We start from the raw sequence: 22,322 nt of genomic DNA, 5'->3' as shown, positions 1-22,322 counted from the left end.
CCGTGAGTTCGAGCCCCGCGTCGGGCTCTGGGCTGATGGCTCAGAGCCTGGAGCCTGTTTCCGATTCTGTGTCTCCCTCTTTCTCTGGCCCTCCCCCATTCATGCTCTGTCTCTCTCTGTCCCAAAAATAAATAAACGTTGAAAAAAAAAATTTAAACTCTGGTCCCTATGAGATTTAAGGGGTAGTGTGTTCTAGGGTCTGAACATTTGTCAGATGCTGAAGTTGAGAAGCCCGAGAGCCCTACATATTTAATGTGATACTATTAATTTCAGGCAATGTATTCCACAAAAATTTCCATCTGGGGCTAGAGGATTTTTTGTCTGTTCCATTGGTTTTTGACTTTGCTGGCTATTATTGTCACTCAAATTCCATTTTTATTATATTAGGACTATTTAAGTTCAATATAAGGGTATACAATTGTTTTTGTTATCTTTACCTCCTCACAAAGGAATTACTTCTCACATCAGAGATTTCAGAAAGTAACCATCTTAATTTTTTTTAATTTAAAAAATTTTTACTTTATGTGTGTATGTATTAATTTATTCAGAGAGAGTGAGTGCATGTGCGGTCGGGGGTGGGGCCAGAGAAAGAGGAAAAGACAGAATCTTAAACAGGATTCACACCCAGTGTGCCTGATGTAGGGCTAAATCTCAGGACTGTGAGATCATGACCTGAGAGGAAATCAAGAGGTGAATGCTTCACAGACTGAGCCACCCTAACTCCCCAGAAATTCACCATCTTAAAAGAAAGATTGTATCTCAAAAAAAAAAAAAAAAAGGAAGATCGTATCTGTATACGTCCAGCTAAACAGATGCACATAGATGTGAACGTCAAACATTGACATGGGGAGTTTTACAAAATTCCTCTTTTAATTAAGATGTTGTCTCAAGGGTGGAAAGGTGGGAGACAATCTTGCTGTCTGACAGCTTATTTACTGTAAATCCTGGCAGCCCTAAAGGATGGAGTGCATGTACTGAACACACGTATGGCTATCTGTAATCAACTCAGATTTGTAGTTGTTGACACAGAGATATACCACGGTATTCCAAATGGGGGGAGCAGAACAGTAAAACTACATCCATGTATAACTCAAACTTTATAAAAATAACGCCAAATATACGATGTAGATACACACATTTGTGTGAAAAAATAAAACTCAACACAGTGGAATAATAGACATTTTTGGAGTATTTCTAGGTAATAGGATTGATGGTAGTTTTTATTCTTTATTATTCTTCCCTAAAAGAATTGTTCTTCGCACTATTCTAAAACATGTATAATTTTCATAACATGCATGAAATTATAAATGCCACATTAATAATATGTTATTTTTAAAAGCTGTGAAATTCAGTCAGGAGATGATGTTTAGAAAGGTCAAAACTGGGGCACCTGGGTGTATCAGCTGGTTAAGTGTTTGACTCTTGACTTCAGCTCAGGTCATGATCTCCTGGGATCGGGATCGAGCCCTGCGTTGGGCTCTGTGCTGACAGGGCAGAGCCTGCTTGGGATTCTGTCTCCCCCTCTTTCTCTGCCCCCTCTCCCCCACGTTGCTTGTGCTGTCCCTCTCTCAAAATAAATAAAGAAACGTTTTTTTTTTTTTTAAAGGCAGGACAATACTTTGGGGTCCCGAGAGCCTGCATCATTCTTTGCTGAACTTTGGTCTTTTCGCGGTGGCAATACAATTCGGTCAGTGGTTTCCTTTTTCTAGCGGTCTTTCTTGCTGGTAGAAAAATCCTTCTGTATCTTACTGATGTAAGATACTTACTGCCACCCCCCACCCCACACCTCCATTGCACCAAAAAGCCTCTGCCTTGTGATCTGCCTACTTTTGATCATTATTCATTATCCTTGCTTAATATGGTGGGTGAGATTCCTAAACACATTTGGGTTTTTCTCCTTGCGTGTGATTCCAACAATCTTTTTTCCGAGTGTCAACAGAGAATCCCCACACTGCTCTGGAGACCTTAATGCTCTGTCCCCACCGACTACCTGCCTCTGGTCCCTCCAGGTAACCTGTGACTTGTCACCGCAATGCCGTGCCTGGTTTTCATCCTACACCCGCTGTCCTCCTCCTGCTCTGGACCCTGGCGGAGAGCACACGTGGGCGGGCAATGTACTAGGCCTAGAAGCTGCACCCCCAGCCTCCCTATGTTCTCCTGGACCTAGAGGGACTTCTGACACAGGATGGGGACATCCCTATGGGGGATGCATAGAGTCCCTCCCTCCTGGAGCCCCTCCCCCCAGCCCCTCCCTCGCCAAACCCCCTCTTCCTTTCCAGAGTCCCACCCCCCTGGAGCCCTTCCTCCCCAGCACCCCCCTCCCAGAGCCTCTCCTCCCAGAGCCCCTCCCCTATCTCTCAACCCCTCTCCTCAGAGCCCCTCCCCTATCTCTCAACCCCGCTCGCCTCCCCCAGCTCCCCTTCCTAGGAGCCCCTCCTCCTGCAGCCCCTCCTCCCCTGCGCTCAGTGCTCCCATTCTGCAGGTTGTGTTGTGTTGTGTGTCGTTCTCCTGTGCTTTTCATGTGCATTTTCTCTAATTACCAATGAAGTTGGGCTCTGAAAAATGTTTGTGCTTATTAATGTCCAAAAACAATTTCCTATTCAATAGTCTTGTTTATAAGTAAACTCTGAATATGAGTCTTCATTAGTTAAATGTGTTGAATACATGTGTATACTTATATACACACACACACACACACACACACACAGTTTTTCCCCTTTGTGGTTAGCACTCTTATGTGGCCTGTGTAAGAAGTTCTTCTTTGTTTTCCTACCTCTGAAGTTAAAAAAAAATCATTCTATATTTTCTACTACAAATTTTATTTTATGTTTGACACTTGGATGTCTAATCCACCAGAAATCTTTTGTGTGTAGGGCACCAAGTAGGGGTCAAGTTCACTGTTTTCCTCACATGGGTAGCCATCGATTATCCTTCCCCCAGTGCCCTGCAATGCCAAGTTCGTCATAAATTAAGTGGTTACTTATGCAAGCTGGGAAGCTTTTCTTTATTCCCCCCTTCTTTTGTATCCCTAGTCTCTGGAAGAGTTTGTGTAATATTGGCATTGTTTCGTCCTTTTTAAAATTTTGAGGCAACTCACTGGAAAAGTCATTTGGGCCTAGTGTTTTCCTCATAGAAAAGTGTTCAATTACAAATTCAATTAATTTAATATTTACGTTACCGTTTAGCCTTTTTTATTTTTTTTTGGTCCATTTTGGTTAGTTGTATTTGTTTTTTAATGTGTCTCCTCATCTAAATCCACAAATTAAAAATAAATAAGTAAATTGGCAAAACTGTCTTGGCACAAACTGTTTGTACAATACTCAGTATTATTTTTCATTTCTGTAAGATCTGTGGCAGGTCTCTTTGTCCCCAGAGTTGGCCTTCTGGGTCCCCTTCTTTATTTCCCTGTCACCCTTGCAGGAAACTTGGCAATTTTATTCATGCTGCAAAGACTGTTTTTGTTTGAAAACTTTTGGGTTTGTTATTTGTTACCTATTTGTCATAAATTTCAGTGACACAGTTCTTACCTTTGTCACATCTTTCCTCCTACTTGCTTGGTGTTTAATTTGTGGTTCTGTTTCAAACTTGTTGACATTTAAAAAACCTAATTTTTGGCCTTTCTTCTTTTGTAATGTATGGGTTTACAGACGTACATTTCCACTGATTAAGACATTAGCAGTATCCTGTGCGTTCTGTTATGTTTTCATTGGCATCCGTTCCAATATTCTGTATTTTCCCCTCACATTTAAATGTTAAGCATCATGTTTTACATGGTTTTCAGAAATTTTAGGCTTTAAAATATTGTATTAATCAATTCACCTTTTTTTAAAAAAAGTATAGCATGTTTTTTTTAAATATTTAATGTTTATTTATTTTTAAGAGACAGAGCATGAGTGGGGCAGGGGCAGAAAGAGAGGGAGACAGAATCCGAAGCAGGCTCCAGGCTCTGAGCTGTCAGCACCGAGCCTGACATGGGGCTCAAACCCATGAACTGGTAGATCATGACCTGAGCCGAAGTCAGATGTTTAACCGACTGAGCCACCCAGGCACCCCAATCAACTCATCTATAATGGAAATTCACATTAAACGGGTCTCTTAAAATTTCATGGATTTCGAGTTTAGTCATTTTCAAAGGTGCTTTTGTGTCTACCACCTACGACCTTTCTATCTGGCCTGTTTTCCAGAAATCTCCGGTTTACCTCTTTTTTGACAACTTTTGGGTGGGCTGGCTTTTATTAATCTGTTTTACCCTCTCTATTAGTTTGGAAATTATATACTCCACTATTATTCTTTCTGTGGTGGCCTTTGAAATTACAGCTAGTTTGAGTTATCTGTGCGTGATCAGAAACGCTGTTTTACCATCTCGACTTCGCTTGGTTTTTTCATTCTTTTTCCTGTTTGTATCTCTGAGAATTTGGGTATGCCTGGCCTTCATCTTCCAGTTCTTACCTTTTTCTAAAACTATCTTTAGCTCCTTTTCATTCTTACAGAAGTTTTTTATTGCTTATAAAAATCTAGGGACACTAGGGTGGCTCAGTCCATTAAGCAGCCGACTCTGGCTCAGGTCATGATCTCAGGGTTCGTGGGTTCGAGCTCCATGTGGGGCTCTGTGCTGACAGCTCGGACCCTGGAGCTGCTTTGGATTCTGCGTCACCCCCCCACCCCTCTCCTGCTTGCACTCTGTCTCTCTCAAAAATAAACAAACAATTTTTTTTTTTTTAATTCTAGCTTGGCAATTATTTTATTTGAGCACATGACATACGTGACTTTGGTGTCTTTGGACTTCCATTGTTGCTCTTTGGAACTTGTCTTTTTTTTAACTTCTGGCTGCTTTTAAGATTCACTCTTAGTTACCCGTGGTTCACTATGATATGCCTAGGAGCAGTTTTGTTTTTATTTATTCTACTCAGGCTTTGTTTGTTTCAAGAAAAGTCACATTTATAGACAGAAAGATGTCTATAAATTTCGAGGAACATGTACATTCTTATTTGTCAACGGCAATTCATGGCCCTCTGCAGTCTGCTATGGTCTGAGTGTCTGTCCCCCCTCCTCCCAAACGTTTATTTTGGAATCCCAGCCTTCAAGGTGATGGCTTTAGGAGGGAGGGCCTCTCGGAGGATATTAGGTCATGAGGCTGGAGCCCTCACGACTGAGGTTCATGCACTTCTGAAAGAGACCCCAGAGCCCTGGCTCATTCCTTCCAATCTTGTGAGGACACAGGGAGACTGGCAATCAGCCAGGTGGAGGAGGGCCCACGTCGGCACCGACCGCACGGGCCCCGCTGATCGTGATCGTGGACATCCGGGACTGTGAGCAAATACTTTTGCTGTTGATGAGCCGCCCGGTCTGGGTATTTTGCTACAGCTGCCTGGACGGAACTAGACAGCAGACCATCCCCTGCCACTCACGCAGCCTTGGGCAATGTCGGATTCTTTCTGCACTTAGCGCAATGTGCTTGAGAGGCACCCGTTTCGTGGCATGTAAGGTTAGTGCCCCCCCAAACTTTTTTGGCTGTTTATCCACGTGCCAGGCAGCCTATACAATGGCCCCCAGTGAGCCCACCACCAGGCACTCACAACTCATCTAACCCCCTCCCATCAGGTAGCCGGCATGGATGACCTACAGACAGAATGTGGCAGACGTGCTGGGCGTCGCCTGCAGGGGTGGGCTAGGTAAGGACCGCAGCCCCCACCCAGATGCTCTTTCTTGCTCTCTCATGGCCAGCTGCCCTGGTTCGAGGCCACCCTTATGGTGAAGGCCGTGTGAGTGGGCTGGTGAGGCCTGTCAGCGGCCATGTAAGTGATCCTGAAATTGGGCCACCTTTCCATCAAGCGTCAAGATGACTAGGGTTTTGGCCAACAGTCAGTTGACAGCCGCCTCACAGGGGACCTTGCAACAAAGGCACTCCCCTCAGCCACAGCCAGATTCCTGACCCACAGAAAGTATGAAAACATAACCTTTTGTTGAATTAAGCCTCTGAGTTCTGGAAGGCAGTAGTTCTTACACAGGAGTAGATAACGAACATGACCCGGTCACCAGTTGAAGGTATCCATTTTAAATATGTGTATTTTTTAATGCTGATTTATTCTTGAGAGAGAGAGAGAGAGAACACAAGTGGTGGCGGCGCAGAGAGAGGGGGAGACACAGAATCCGAAGCAGGCTCCAGGCTCTGAGCTGTCAGCACAGAGCCTGACGCGGGGCTCCATCCCATGGACTGTGAGATCATGACCTGAGCTGAAGTTGGACACTTAACCAACTGAGCCCCCCCAGGCTCCTGGAAGGATATCCATTGTAGGTGATTATCAATAATCATTTGCACACAGGCATTCACATGGACACAGTCTTCTCCGCTGCCTGCATAATCTCTTTCTCTAAAATTCTGATGACTCTCTCAACCAAGACTTCCATGTCTCCAAACACTTTCTGGAACCCTTAATCTTCTCTTCGCTTCTTTGTGTTTCATTCCAGATATCCTCTGATTTATCTCCCACTTCCCAGGTTGTTTTTTTTTTTCCCTTCTCCCAAATGACTGTGTCTAATTAACTTTAAACCCATCCTCTGTTGTACTTAATTTTATGACTATTTCTCAATTTCAGAATTTCCATTTGACACGTTTTTATAGTTTCCCATTGTTTCTGCTGATTCCTTCTTTTATCTCCTTGGGCAGAGTGTAAACATACTTATTTTAAAGTATGTGCGTTTGAACTCCAATCTTTCGGGACCCCATGGATGTAATGGCAATCGACGGATATTTCTGCTTGTTCATTTTTCATCTTGCTTTCTGTCCTCATGTGCTCGGTTTTTTTTGACTATGTGTTGAATTATTTGAAAAATGGTCTGTTAGAGCAGTTTGAAGCCTCAGATGCTGTAATTGTCCTTTGGGACACACACACACACACACACACACACACACACACTCTGCCTCCCAGGCACCGGTGGGCCCTGTCAGTCCGGGAGGACCTCCGTCCAACATCAGGGATTGAAATGATCCATAACTGTGCTGTGGCTTCTAGTTGGGTCCACCTGACCTTTGGACACTTCAAGGCTCCAGCCCATGGCCTTGGCAGGCCCTGGACTTAGTCTCCCCACAATCCTTGGAGGCAGTCAGAAGTCCCTCCCGGCCTCTGAGTTGCCTTCTGGGGACGAGGAAAGTGCCCTGGACGTCCCTCAGAGAAAAGCCTAGAATGTCGGCCTCCTTGCTTGGTCTCTATACATTCCATACCGCCTTCCTCAGTGTCTTCCCAGGATCTCACTGTCTTAATAGTTTCCTAGTGCCTTTAATCAGATTAAACAACAAAGAAAGTTTTGGCCAGCTTTTCTGCATGTTCTCAGGAAAAGATTGGTCTGAATCTTCCCAAGATTCAAGTGGCTTTGTCTAAGCCGCTATTTTGGATACACACAGTCTAGCCAAGTTCTAGATGATGCATTCATTGATACACTCCAATTAAATGCTTAAGGCCTGTTTGGTGTTTACCATGACTTCAATATTATTTCCCTTCACACCATTCAGAGATGAGAAGAAAAAGGTATGTTTTTTTTTTTTTTAAATTAAAACTATTGTTAAAGCACCTATCTCCTCCTTTGGTCCTGTATAATCTCATTTTATATTGGTTCCCACATATGAGATACTCTGTAACAATCTCTGAAAAGTCAACTAACACCAAATGCAACTGTAATTCTTTAACCTAACCAATAAAATGCTACAATACACGCTACAGTAAAGTTTATGATCTATGTTCCAGTTTTTAAGCCTACTTCATTTTTATGTCTCAAATCCATTCTCCCTAGAAAGTTGATAGAGCTTAATACTTTCATCTATTTACTTCCGAGTTTAAAAAGCACTTACCATTTGAGACAGAATTCCCATTTTCAGCCGTGATAGCACTTGAGAGGGAATTAGATAATTGAATTCCATGGTTATTTGCATTTCTATCTTGAGTCTCGGATACAATTTCTGCTCTACCAGGATCATCTCGGCCAGTTAGGTTCATGTTAGTCTCAAAACCTAAAACAAATTTCGGAAAGGATTATTCTTTACTGATAAAATGGACCGAATAATTTAATAAAATACTAGAAGAAAATAATAAAACTTACCAAATGAAACCTGAATTGTATGGTAAATTCATAATCACCGTTAATTAACTTTACGGCCTACGAAATATTCACCGAATTTTGCCACAACACTCTAACACATCATAGGAAATATTAAGTGGTGATAATGAATTTCATGATTTGTTATTTTCAAGCATATCTATACACAAAGTTTGATGTCGTAGTCTAATAACCTGTCACTGTAGCCCTGTGTGTCTTGAGAGCACTATTTCCTAAAAGAAGCATGGAAATAAATTCAGAAGTTTTCTCAATTATTAAATTAAGCAGAGCTGAGCCAACCCTCTAGATTGCAAAAAATCACAAATATATTTTCGGCATCATTACAAAATTAGTTATTATCCATTTAGGAAGATTAAACTTTACACCCCCACTTCTGGATTCTGTACACTAACCACATTACCTAATTGTTCACTGTCCGTCCCCTATCGGGGGCTTGGAGATCTATGAACATGGAAACTGTTGTCCATATTAGGCCAAAGAGCCAAATGAAGATTTTTTTTTTTAATTATGTAGGAATAATAAAGTAAAACACAGCAAGTGCCATAGACCAGAGCATGTCAAGCAAGCACAACTGTCCACCACGAGGTCAGGTGTGGCCCTTGCCACCTCCCATTCCCCCAATCGGGACCCCTCTGTTGGACTGGCTAGTGAGCCGTGATTGGCTCTTGCTTCCCCAGGGACCTCAAAAAGCTCCAACGTACTGGGGGATTTTTGTTCACCCCAGAATAAGCATGCTGCTTCTGATCTTTGTTTGCTGGGACACAGTGGATTGTGACTGCTGTTAGGTTGGCCTTTCTCAAGTTTTAGGCTAACAAATTATTCTAAAGGGATAAAAAGCATGATTCGCTTTATTGTAGTTTACATGTGGTAGAACAGTTCATCTCCAGTGATCCCAAAGGAGGGAGGGAGGAAGGGAAGAAGGGGGAAGGTTGGATGGAAGAAGGAAGGAGGGGGGGAGGGAGAAAAGGAAGGAGGGAGAAGGATGGATGGAGGGAGGAAGGATGGAGGGAGGGAGGGAAAGAAAAAAGGGAGAAGGCCAGCAGTCCAGAGCTGTGCCTCCAGGCTGCACCTGCCATGACCCTTTTTAACTCTTCCCTCTAGACATGATCTCCCCTTGCCCTTGACCTTACATTCAAGGGGCGCTGCATATCCAGGCATATCCAGAGCTCCTTACTGACCCATGTTTCTGTGCTTTGCTGTATGCACTCCCTGGACCTAGAGCACCCCGTCCTCACCAGCCCTGCCTCTTCCTGCCCACCAGTGGGACTCCTGGTCAGAGGACCCACAGTGACCTGTCATTTACAAGTGGAGTCTGGCCCCAAAGCACAGAGAGGAGCTAGGTCTGCCCAGATGGGAAGGGGTTTTTAGGTAGCAAATGCTGGATGAAGGCAAAATGGACAGAGCTTTGAAAACTGTGCAGGGGAGTTGAGATTCCAGGGACCGAGGGAGCCACTGCAGCTCCTGACAGGTCGCATTTAGGAACTAGGCAGAAAGGCTTTGGCCCAGCCAGTGTGCATAAGAACAGTGGCGAACGTGAGGTCCGGGGGTCAGAACCATGTGAGGTCGCGACAATGAGCAGTTATCGAACAGGCTGGCACTAAATGAGTATCTATTTCATTCGGTTGACTGTAGTTTGCCATTTAAAAAAATCTGAAAGTCAGTAAAACTGGTTTGGATTTAAAGCCATCTCCAGGGTGCCTGGGTGGCTCAGTCAGTTGAGCATCTGACTTCGGCTCAGGTCACGATCTTGTGGACTGAGGTCGAGCCCTGCGTCGGGCTCTGTGCTGACTGCTCGGAGCCTGGAGCCTGCTTCGGATTCTGTGTCTCCCTCTCTCTCTCTGCCCCTCCCCTGCTTGAGCTCTGTCTCTCAAAAATAAATAAACGTTAAAAAAATTTTTAAAGCCATCTCAAGACATATTTGTCTGCCTCTCTTCAAGCTATTTTTTTTTTTCATTCTTTAATTCACTTGCCTGCTGAATGCCTACTAGGTGACACTCTTCCGATGCTCCAGATGCGATTATGATGCTCACCTCCCAGTAGGACAACCAAGAAGTAAACAAACGAGCGGATCATTAAAAGTGGCAGCCTCCAGGCTGGGTACAAAGCTGAAGGGCAGCGGGGGTGAGAGTCACCGTGTCAGGCAGTTTGGTCAGGGAAGCATATTTAGGGGGTCGCGCTGGGGCTCAGAGAAGGAGGGAAAAAAGTGACTGTGGAGAAAGACGATGTCCCTCGCGCGTGAACACGTAAGGCAGGAACCAGGTTGTAGGGTCCTAATGGGTTGGGCATGTGGAAGGAAGGGGCAGGTGGGACCGGGGACATGCATATGGCCCGGGGCCTGGGAGGCCACTGCAGGAAGGAGCTTACCAAGGGTGTGAGCCAGAAAACCCCTCACTGGGTAACTCGGGACAGTCCCCTTCCATCTGGCGGGACAAAACTCAACCCTCCAAGATACTGCTTACACTCTTGGTACCAACGCTCAATGCTAGTTTCCCTCATAACCGATTCCCAGCTCGTAAACAACCCACGTATTTGTAGTCAACACCTCCCATTTTGCTATGAGTGTTTTAAAAATATTTCCAGTCAGGTTAAACTGTAGCCAAGGACTGATTTTAAACTTGTCCTACACGTGAGGCTGGGATCCTTACACGACCTACTAAAATTTTCTTTCTACGTTTACCTTAAAAGCATATGTCTACCCAAGGATGGCTTCGGACTGGAAAGAGGATTTAAGTCCTTCTTCATGTAAAAGGCAAGCGCTCACGGCCAATCTGATGGTGATCATTCACTTTGCTCTGACAAGAATTACCATGGCCTGGGGGTTTATGCCGGGCCACGGCTCTGCTAGAGGTGACATCTGGTTTTTCTGATTCTGAGCAGCTGTCTCTTCCACGCCCGTTTTCGAGATGAGCTCACTGAGGTTTGGGGAGGTTACCCACACGCAAACCTTTCTCAATTAGTAGGTGTTGCAGCCGGGTTCAGACCGGGGCGGGCCGGCTCCGCCATCCACCCACATTCACTCCTCCGCTTGGCCCTTCTATGCAAAGTCTTCCATCATTTCATTTGCTGATCGAAAGGATAAGGCAGCTGTTTTCCTGTGGCTTTATTGGATCACCGTGCCTCGGTGGTAATGAACTGGGAACCGTAGGGTAAGCATTATATTCCAGCCACTGAAAGAGTTGCAACATCGATATAGACGTCTCCACTTTGGCGTTATCCAATATTCATTAATATTAATTGCGGGGATGGTTCTTGGCTTACTAAATTCTGTGTCAGCCTCTGCTCATAAACGCCTTTGCTCCAAGTTAAATCCAAACACGCAAAGACGTCTGTGCCCCAACTTGTTAATGCCTGATTCAGCTACAGTGAGGGTCAAACGCAGAAACGCTCAACACTTTGATTTTGCTGTAAAGGGGCAGTTCGGTACACGAGTGGTTACAACATTCCTCGTGGAGAGTGTGCCTGGACCCTGCACTTAGGCAGTGAAGGAACTCCAGCAGCGAAAAATCAAGAGGACACCGGCACGAAGCCTGGAGAAGCCTTACTTATAATTGTGCAAATACGAGTGCATCCTTTAGGGAGAATTCTAAGAGGAATTATCCAGAGCAAACCAAGCCGCGAAGCCTGTTCACGCCTCCAAGCGGTGGCCGCTGGGGTTTTGAGGGTGAAGAAAAGGCGGTCACAGTCACAGCAAAAGAAAATATCTGAGACTCTCAGGAAATCTAAGCAAACAAATACAGGAGTGTGTGCTGTAAAATCCTGTATAACGATTCGAGGTATGTCTGAATCACTTTTGTATCTGCGCGTGTTGTGTAATCAGTGGTTTATGCAATTCAGTGGCACCTCTGGTTGGCTGCTTCACCACACGACTTAATTTGAATACCTGTGCTGTTTTCTCCCGGCCTGTAAACAGGACTGCTCTGTGACCCCTGCCTGGTGCTGTTGTTACAGGTACGGGAGAAATGAATCACCCTGGGATCTGACTCAAAGATAAAGCCTTGGCCTTTCCACTGGGATACGACTGTTAAACACAAGCATGCAACGTGGACACAGTTGAGTTGAATCTTAATCTAGGGGGAGAGTTCTAGCAAATCTCAGAAAACAGAAATTCAGTTTTGCTGTGTTCATTTTTATGTAACGAAAATATCACACTGGGTGGGTGTGATCCTTTGAACACTGGGTTTCAAGAGAAGGTGATATTGCCCACCAGGAGACACGTGGCAGTGTCTGGAGACGTTTCTAGTCCTCACACTGGAGGAGGGGGTGGCTGCTGGTATCTAGTGGGTAGAGGTCAGCGATGCTGCAACGCCTCCAGCAATGCACAGCCAGCCAGCCCACCCCCGCGGTGAGGAATGGTCCTGCCCAGGATGTCCGTGGGGCTGAGGCTGAGAAGCCTAGGTCAGACGGTGCCATTTGCCCAGTCGAGTCTCTCCACTCATTTCTTATTTCATTTAGACTGAGATCCAAAGGCTTCCTGTGGCTGAGACCATCCACCACCTGATTCCCGGCTCGTCCTGGACCTCATTTCCAACTACACCCTTGCCACTTAAGCCTGGGGCCCCTCCGCTAACACATCCCCCTGTCCGGAGAGAGCATGGACGGAGCTCTGTGTGTAGCTTAGGCTCTGCTCAAATCTGCCCTGAGCATACAGGCTTTCCGGACCACCTTCTAGAAGATAGCACCTCTCTCCGCCTCAGGTCAGTTTCTTTCCTTACTCCCGGCTTTGGTGCCCTGGGTGGTCCTTCTCACGGCAGGCACATTCCACTCCCATCATTTGTTTTCCGCCTGCCCCTTGTGGAGTGCAAGTACGGGCACAGAGTAGGTGCTCGATAAAATATTTGCTGAAAGAAAGAAAAAATAGATGGGGCGCCCAGGTGGCTCAGACGGGTAAGCGTCTGACTTTGGCTCAGGTCGTAATCTCACGGTTTGTGGGTTCGAGCCCCGCGTTGGGCTCTGTGCTGATGGCTCGGGAGCCTGGAGCCTGCTTCGGATTCTGTGTCTCCCTCCCTCTCTCTCTGCCCCTCCCCTGCTCGCACTCTGTCTCTCAAATAAACGTTAAAAATTTTTTTTTTAAAAAAAAAAGAAAAAATAGAGTAAAGAATAAATGAATTGCTATGACAAAATTGCTATAGAGACTTTGTTTTCTAAAAGGAAACTACGTGTTGTGTAATTGGAAGAACTGACGAAGTTACTGGCTGAAGAATTCATGTGAACGATGAGGGAGAAAAGTCAGGAACAGTTTCTCCTCATTCATAAGAGATTACTGGAATCGTGAAAAGACTTCCACTGTTTTTACACGTTTGAGTTCTAATCTCTACTTATTTAAAATTACGAGGTGAAGAAAATTTCACGTTGTGCGAGGGGGACGTTTTCTCCATATTCAAAGGGCCAGAGCTGGTTGTTTTCCACCTGCTTGTTAACTTGAGTGGAGGAAAGGGCTTTGGGATCTTTGAAATCTGTTCCTGACCCACAGTAAGCAATCAGGTTTCTACTACTGTGCTACCAATCAGCAAGGTTTATGCGTGGTCAGGTTTTTAAGACCTTAGTTTACATGGTTTTAGGAACTTTAATGTCAGAGAACTGCAAGGAGCGTGACAGATGTTGGCTCTGGAATCTTGGTGCCTGGACAGGGGCAGAGGGGGGTTGACCAGGAGTCTTGGCCATGAGGGTCCCAGACTCACACTCACTTGCAAAGGCCAAGTCAGAAACCCAAGGGTCAGTTGGTCAATGCGTGTAGTTATCGCTTGCATGAGACAGCTTTGCTTTATTTCCTCATTTTAAATAAACCTTCAATTCACTCCCTAAATTGTCATTTTTATTCTTTTTCTTTTTTAAAAAAATGTTTAGTGTTTATTTATTTTTGAGAGAGAGAGAGACAGACAGACAGAGCATGATCGGGGGAGGGGCAGAGAGAGAGGGAGACACAGAATCCGAAGCAGGCTCCGGGCTTCGAGCTGTCAGCATAGAGCCCGACACTGGGCTCAAACTCTTCAACTGTGAGATCATGACCTGAGCTGAAGTCAGACACTCAACCAACTGAGCCACCAGGCGCCCCATCATTTTTATTCTTTTTCTTAAAGACACTTCCACACCTGTCCCCCACCATGGTATACTCTTCAATGTCTGGAAAAAACGACTGTCTGGAAAGCCTTTCTGCCCACAGACGAGGGGAAAGGAGGGGAGGGAGGAGAGAAGAGAGAGGAGAGGGAAAGGGCAGAGAGAAGTGGGCATAAGTTTGCAACTTATGCACCGTCACCAGAGTGGGGTCTAGCACGTTCTTAGGTAAGGAAGGGCATAACATAAAGACTGTATTGGGGGGGGAGGGGCAGAGGGAGGAAGAGAGAATCTTAAGTTGTCTCCACGCTCAGCACAGAGCCCAACACCAGGCTTGATCCCATGACCCTGGGATCATGACTGGAGCCGAAATTGAGAGTCGGACCGTCAACGGACTGAGCCATCCAGGTGCCCCAAGACTGTAATTTTTAAATGTTATTAATCTAGCAAAAATGTGTCCAGCTGGATGAGGCTGGAGGAAAGTTCAGAGAGAAGAGCACAGAGCATTTAGGCTTGGGCAGGGTCAGAAGGACCGGCTGGGCAGGGAGGTCCGAGTTACAGGTCCCTTGGAGCTGAGGGACCTCAGTAAGTCAGCACCAACCGAGGTGAGTGGACACAGGACAAGTCTGGGGCTGTGCACATCGACCTTCAAGGGACAGCCACATGCCCAAGGCCTAAACAGAGTGGCAATGATTTGAAGCAGAGCATTTATTAGGACTGAGAAGACCGTGTGTGGGAGAGACTCCAGCATCCCTCAGCAGGGAGGGTCTCTTGCAGGAGAGCGATGCCACCCCCCCCAATGGGCAACAGAAGGTGAGGCCCAGTGACGGTGGACACAAGCGGGCAGGTGTGGGCTGGGAGACAGGGCGGAGGGACAAAGGGGGGCTGAGGGCACCCATGCCACTGAAAGGTCGTACAGAACAAGTAAGGAATGAGCCACGGTGTGTTTCTTTAAGATGAATGCTAAGCACGTCATTTCGTTCTTAGTTACCTGAACTCGAGATAATTTTAGAGTGTATTTTGGAAACATAGGAGACAGGATCCAGGTCAGTAACGCAGGAGAGAAAAACAAACTATAGCCGTTTGACTGATTTAATACCAAGAGTGCTATGCAAGGCAGAAAAAATGTGAAAATACATTTTCAACTCATTACTCATGCTGGCTGGGATTCATTCCGCAACTCTATAGGAAAATTCCTCTTCTAGAAAGGCTATGCGCAAAGGGAATGTGCTTGCTTTTTCCTCTTTGGCATTAAGGAAAGGTACAAACGGCGAGAGACGTGGCTGGCATAGTCCTGCTACTTCTCGAGTTCTCGTTCCTAAAATTTAGGAGTTACGGCTGGACTGTGCTTACAGATACACATAGATGGTGTGTAATTAAATTTGGATGGGATCACTTAGCCCAAGTCGGCATCTAGTTTGTATTACAAGGAACAATGTCTTTTACGCCTCTGATTTTTCTAAAATCTTAGAGGAAGAAATACAAATAAGGGTTTAGCACTCCCAAATTGCCCTGCGTTCTGCTATAACAAGTTTCTAGGAAGTGAATTAAACTCTAAAAAAAAAAAAAAATACACGATAGCACAACCCAAACATATGGCTTATTGCCTCAGAGAAAGACAAATGTCAAGTGTAAGGATTCCCACAGACAGTGTCTGATCCTAACCTCAAATAAGCAGACAGACCTCATGTGCAGGCTTGTGTAACAAGACATGAGATGTATGCAGACTGGGGTCTTCCCTACAGGGGGTGCGTCTGCTCACACTGAGGGGTGCACACTCAGTCTCTATAGCTTTTGTACAGCACAGGTGTAACGGACCCTAAGCCATGTGAATCTGACTTTATCGCCCCTTTGCTCATATTTGCAGAAAGGTGTCAAGGGAGGGCTGCAGGGTCTAACAGTATCAGGGCACTGGAGACGGAAAACCGGATTCCTATGCGATTACCCATGGGACGCACCTGCGTCCCACAATCCAGTTGTATTTCCATAGGAACTTGATTGCTTAGGAAAACAGAAAACAAAAAATAGAGCACTGTAGCAGTTGCAAAGGCTGTGTGGGTTGAGAAAACATAATTTCCCGACGCTACTGATCTTAAAAGGCTAACTCCGGCCCCCAGTGCACCTTCCTACTCTTTAACAACCCTTATGAAATTGCCGTTCTTGAGTAGATCAAAATCCCCCCTTGAACTTATGTTTTAAGCATTCTTCTGTGCCAGCAAGTGCCACAGACACTGACCCTCCAGGCTAAGTAGGTTGGAACGGCAATGCTTCCTCATCCCCCGCTCCGAACTCCTGCCACCCTCTCCCCTGCTAAGTGCAAGGAGGGGGTTGCACTAGAAAACACCAACTGAGTCAGGAAATAGAGTGATATCTTCAACAACATATGTGCTGAGCCGGGGAAGAATAGTAAAGCTAAAAAATGCCTGTGGGTATAAATAGGGCTTTTAGAACCCAGAAATGCACAGAAAATTATGTCGTGCCAATTTTCCTTTAAATTTAACTAGCTGGATCCTTTTGTGCCCATCTATCCATTCTGTCCCTGCCATAATGGGAAACAAATCACGCCAATCCCTTCCCTTTCCGTGTGCTTGGGTAGCTCGCCTCTCCTATAATTAGCTGAATATGCAACATCTAAACAACACGCTGGCCTGGCCCAGAGACCCATTCCTCATGTGTAATTTCATAGGTCATGCGGTTATTTATATTGGTGTTATTTTTACATTTCCCAAGTGCCAGGTGGTAATGTAAATCCAGGAGTCATGGAATGCAGCTCTGTGGGCCCTGGCAGGGGGGGCGCTTTGGTTTAGGGAAATGGGTCCCCCTCACTTTCCAAGGCAAGGAGGATAATATTCTGCTCTTTTATCAGGAACATGTAGTATTTGTGACATCTGTGGGGCATCGCGTGATGGTACACAGAGGAGTCCCATGTCCTTCTACCAGCACACGCATCCTTTCTTACGTCAATGCCCATCCCTGGATCTGATAGAACCTCGGAGGGCATTTATTTAATTTTTGTGAGAACTGTATGGAGTCTATTTTGTCTCCCGATATTTGGTCGCTTTTATATGTAGCTAGTAATAGAGCCCTTCTTGGATCTTTAATAGATAATCTGCTTTAAGAATAACTACTTTGGGGGCGCCTGGGTGGCTCAGTAGGTTAAGCGTCCAACTCTTGATCTGGGCTCAGGTCATGATCTCACGGTTTGTGGGATGGAGCCCTGCGTCGGGCTCTGTGCTGACAGCACGGAGTCTTCTTGGGATTCTCTGTCTCTCTCTTTCTCTGCCCGTTCCCCACTTGCTCTCTATCTCTCTCTCAAAATAAATAAATAAGCATTAAAAAGAAGTTCATATACATAAAAAAAGGATAACAGCTTTGGTCCTTAAGAATAATATAATTGGGGCGCCTGGGTGGCGCAGTCGGTTAAGCGTCCGACTTCAGCCAGGTCACGATCTCGCGGTCCGGGAGTTCGAGCCCCGCGTCAGGCTCTGGGCTGATGGCTCAGAGCCTGGAGCCTGTTTCCGATTCTGTGTCTCCCTCTCTCTCTGCCCCTCCCCCGTTCATGCTCTGTCTCTCTCTGTCCCAAAAATAAATAAACGTTGAAAAAAAAAATTAAAAAAAAAAATGAAGAAGAATAATATAATCTATGTTCCTCCATTTCAGGGACATTGGCTCACATTCCAGTCCTACCCTGATGTTCCGAGCCCTCCAGCCAGCCCCGATCTCCATCACATAGACTCAAGCATGACTAGAGGTTTACTGATCCACATGCCTGTCATTCCGGACAGGAGAGCTCTCTACTTGCGGACACTAATTTCAACCGTGTGACTGCGGCAGGTGAGAGAGAACCAGTAAAATCAGCAAGAGTTAAAAAGAAAAAAAATCGCAGTGATGTATGCTGAGTCTTTTCAAACTCCTTGTTCAGGAGTAATCACAAAATTTGCCCACCTCAACTATTTAAACCCAAAGGGCACGGGCCAACACCAACCGAATAAGCACAAACCAGTTACCTCAAGCCCGTTGTGTCAACATCTAACCGAGAAGAAACTGGACAGGCCTGGGGCCAGGACACCCAAGGGGGGATGGGGCGGGTGCTGGCCTTGGGGACCCCACAGGCCCTGAATGACAGTCACTTCCAACTGGTACAGAGATATTTCAATATTTTAACAACAGCAAGGTGGCACCGTGCTCGTCTCTTGAGGAACAGCCCCACCTGCCCACATTGGCTGGCTGGCATTGCTAATTCCTTAGGCCTCTAAAATCATGTGCGCCTGTGCTTGGATTTCCCTTGAGCCGCCGCAGTGACATGTCACAGTGTAGCTGTCAGTTACTCAGAGGGAGGACACTGGGACCCTGTAGGGCAAGGCTGCCCCTGTGTCTCAAATGGGTTCTCCTTTCTTCCAGGAGAGAAGGAAGAAACCACCAAATGACCAGTTGGCAGGTGCGATCCCCTTTCCGCATGCCCCACAACTAAGCATTTCTCATGAATCCTTGCTAAAGTTATATGTTTACATTTACATGAATATAGAGAAATCGGAGAGAGAGAGACATCTATCCTACCCACACGGCTTCGTGTAGGTACCCCCAAACCTAACTTGACCATGTCACCATGCCCTTGTATAAAACCCTATGACCATCCTGCGTGACAGAGCACAGACTGGCCCCTAGCATGAGGGCCGGGGTCCACCTGTCCTGGAGCTCCCTCTCTTCATGTTTGGTCTAACACCACTCCCTCCCACTCCTGTCCCTCCATATAAACCCCACCTTTTAGACCAGGGCTCCAAAAGACATATTTACAGGTTGGGAAATCAACTTAATGGGTCATGGTAAGCACCTAAAGATGAAGAAGAATGGAATGAACTGAATAAAAATGCTGCATTGCACACGCATGGAGGGGAAGTGGCGTTCCGTGACATCCAAATGGTGTTTTCACACAAGCCGTTTCCCACCGCCTGGATCCATTGGATTTTTCATGTTTCCCTGCTGTCTGCTGCTTCTGAACAGTCCCCACATTTGACCTGAAAAATCCATACAACTTAGTACAATGCCTGACACAAAACAGATCCTCAATGCATTTTTTAAATAAATGAACAAAACTTGGGGCAAATAGCAATATAAAATATCATTGCCAGTTTAATCATCTTGCCCGGTGTTAGTGTCTAATTTTTTTTTTTTTTTTTTTTTTTTTTAGTGCCTGAAAAGAACTGCATGTTTTGGGGCCATGTCATAGAATTATTTTGTTACCTGAATTTAAAAAAAAAAAAAAAAAAAAAAAAAAAAAAAGGACATTTCTCCTAAAATCATTACAAAGGGTTCCCAGGACGGATTCAATCCTCACAGCAATGAAAATGCTCTCTGACTAGCAGCTGGACCACATCGCTGGGTTTTCTAACAACCATCAGATTAAAAAGACATTTTTATGATCCCTCATCACCATACATAAGCCCAGCGCCTCTTGTGTTGTGCTGCTCTTTAGTCTCTGTAAATTAGGCACGATTTCAAGGATCGGTAAACGAACGGAGACCCCTGCACATCACAACTGCACCAGTGAAATTAATGTTAACAATTAGAGTTTTACTGTCTTGTATGACACATAAGTGATTCAATCAGCCTCTAGTTGGGCTAAGGTTTATGTGGACACGAGGGGTGGCCCGAAGGCGCTCGAACAGCATGGTAACGCCGGAAGGCGAGCCAATGTCTGGGAAATGGAGCATCGTAGACTATTTTTTTCCTTAAGGATTGCAGTCGTTATTTTGAAAGCAATTTATCCATTAAAAAATCTGAGAAGGACTCCATCACCGGATATATGTAAAGGTACCAAAATACCAAGAGACGAAACAGAGTCAATGCGATTCTCATGAAAATAAAATACATTAAAAAATACTTTTTTGCTGCAGTGTCTTGGGGCTGGGCGCTGGCTGAGTACCTAAGAAAGGACATGGGAGGGGGCTCCCCCATATCACAGCAGTTGTTTGCACATTGCTGCGTCCCCTCCATTCTGCTGCGAAAACCAGCCTGCCTCCATCCAACCAGTGATCTCACCTGAGAACAAGATCCAGTAAACATAGCTCCAGTGAACGGACCTGGAGTGACGTCAGAAGGTAATTTAAAAGCTGGGAGCTCAGCTTCACTTTCTGGTAACACGGAGATGCCTTTTTGGGGATCCTAGTTTTCCCCCGAGGCTGTGTCTCCATCTTCTCTCTCAGACTTACTTCTTCCTGGATTGTCCATCTTTCCACATCAAAGAATAGTAAGACCAAAATCCAAAACAGGCACATTTGCCTGGGAAATTCCCTCACGTACCCACTGTGTATATGTCAGTTCTCTGATTCTTTAAAAGGAAACTTTCCTTGGCAAAATTAGGTTTGGTGATGAGCTAGACTTTTGGGTGTGAGGAAGCTGTTTTGTAGGTTTCTCAGCAATTCCGAGGAATGCACCGATTCTCAGGCATCATGGTACAGGGCGGGTTTTACTGTAAAGCTGTGTAATGTCAGATCCAGCTCATGCCTGCCATTGTCTGGGCCCTGCATTCTTGAGGACCTAGTCACCTGCGTGCGGACCAAAAGAAACCAGATTGTTGTTTACTGTCGTATTACAATTACCATGTGTGACTGCAATAGGCCAGTGATTGCAAATGTACAGAGGACGGGTATGAACGTTACAGATTTCAAGGAGAACCCGGAAAAGAGATGGAAGTAAAGCCAGAGCAGAAAGCACCCCGTGAAGCTTCGCACACAGCGGATGCCAGGTGACCGTTGTGGACCCATGGGACTGAGCGCTGGATAAAGTGATATTGGATAGAGCCGGCTTTCAGGTAGTGTGAGATTTTCTAGGCTAATCTGAGGATTAATCATAAAAATGACTCAAGTCGGCATAAAGGACCTGAACGCTGGTAGGCAATTAAGAAATAGGCTTTCCTCTGCCAACACTCTTAAGGAGAGAGAGACCATGGCACCGATCCAGCCCGTCTTTAGGAAAACATTCCATGCACCGTGTCGCTTTTAAGCATTTCTTCACAGAAGGAAGAAAACCCCAGGATGTTGTATTATGTGGCAATAATGAGATGCAGATTGTCAGGAAGGTCTTTATTAACTTGCTTAAGGAGAGCTGCTGAGAGCCTCCGAAGATAAAGCCCTGGGCTTCTCTTTGGAGCCCCCGGTGGGAGTTTAATTCACAATCCAGTAGAGAGACCCACAATTCACAATAGCTGCTTGCTTTAACGGGTTGATAGCATGAAAAATATTTACTGGTTATGAAAGATAATCCACTTCTGAAAAGACGACCTCTTTTTTTTTTTTTTTCCTTCAGAATTCCAGGTACAATAGATTCTTCTCCCGCTGACAGTGCATCACAGAACATCCCAGTGGTGATGGCTGCTCAGCTGCCTTTGGCTCACTGCAGAAGTGACGAGCTATTCATGCAAGATACATGTCTCTGGGAAGACTGGTGGCTACAGACCCACAGCCAATATGTTCAGGTAATTTCCCATGATTCCCACTACTCAAAGGTAACTTCTTGATTGGGTTGATCTACATATTTAATTGCCACACCTCTCTTCTTGGTTTTGCTACCGGGTTTCAAAGGATAACGAAACACCACGGTCTAGTGAGCATACCATGGTTGTGAGACCTGTGAGCTTAATATTTCCCCAACAAATCCTTACTGAGGGGCCCTGAATGGAGGCCTGACGCTAGATTTTTGTCCAGACCTATTTCTAACTTCCGGCCATTACCTTCACCTGTTTCTAGGTTGCCATAATTCAGAAACTACTGAATTGCTGCTGCTTGTTTTCATTTCTTTTGTCTAGAACGGCACCAAGAGGCGACTGATGGAGGCTTTTCTGGGTGCCTTTCTCCTATCCCAATCATGGGGGCGGCTGAAAAAAAAGCACCGGAAAGGAAAAGTATTCCCGTCTCTTTTCCTGGTCATGAGTTCCTGTGTAACTTTCAAAAGTAATTATCCTCTCGGACGGGGACTCCGCATCTTTTCAAAATCTCAATTGGTTTTCGAGGCTGACAATGGCCTCACAGAACAGAAATAGAAATCTCTCCCTGGTTTTGGAGAAAGGAGCCTTGTTTGATTCCTGACTCTGGGGCCGGTTAGTTCCTGTGATTGTGGGAGAATCACTTAATCCCTCCAGGTCTCGGATTGCTCATTAGCAG

At 45.5% G+C, this 22,322-nt stretch overlaps 1 protein-coding gene across 1 annotated transcript in view; it reads right to left on the bottom strand.

Annotated features, from left to right (window-relative positions):
* Nucleotides 1–22,322, bottom strand: part of MYO16 (myosin XVI) — a 493,885-nt gene that overhangs the window by 38,301 nt on the left and 433,262 nt on the right. The window contains exon 33 of the mRNA XM_030314012.1: nt 7,847–8,005. Coding sequence (XP_030169872.1) covers nt 7,847–8,005 — 159 coding nt within the window. The remainder of the gene's footprint in view (nt 1–7,846; nt 8,006–22,322) is intronic.

The sequence above is a fragment of the Lynx canadensis genome, chromosome A1 (genome assembly GCF_007474595.2).
Source record: "Lynx canadensis isolate LIC74 chromosome A1, mLynCan4.pri.v2, whole genome shotgun sequence".
NCBI lineage: Eukaryota > Metazoa > Chordata > Mammalia > Carnivora > Felidae > Lynx > Lynx canadensis.
Note: the sequence above shows the minus strand (reverse complement) of the source record. Positions and strands in the feature narration are given on the sequence as shown.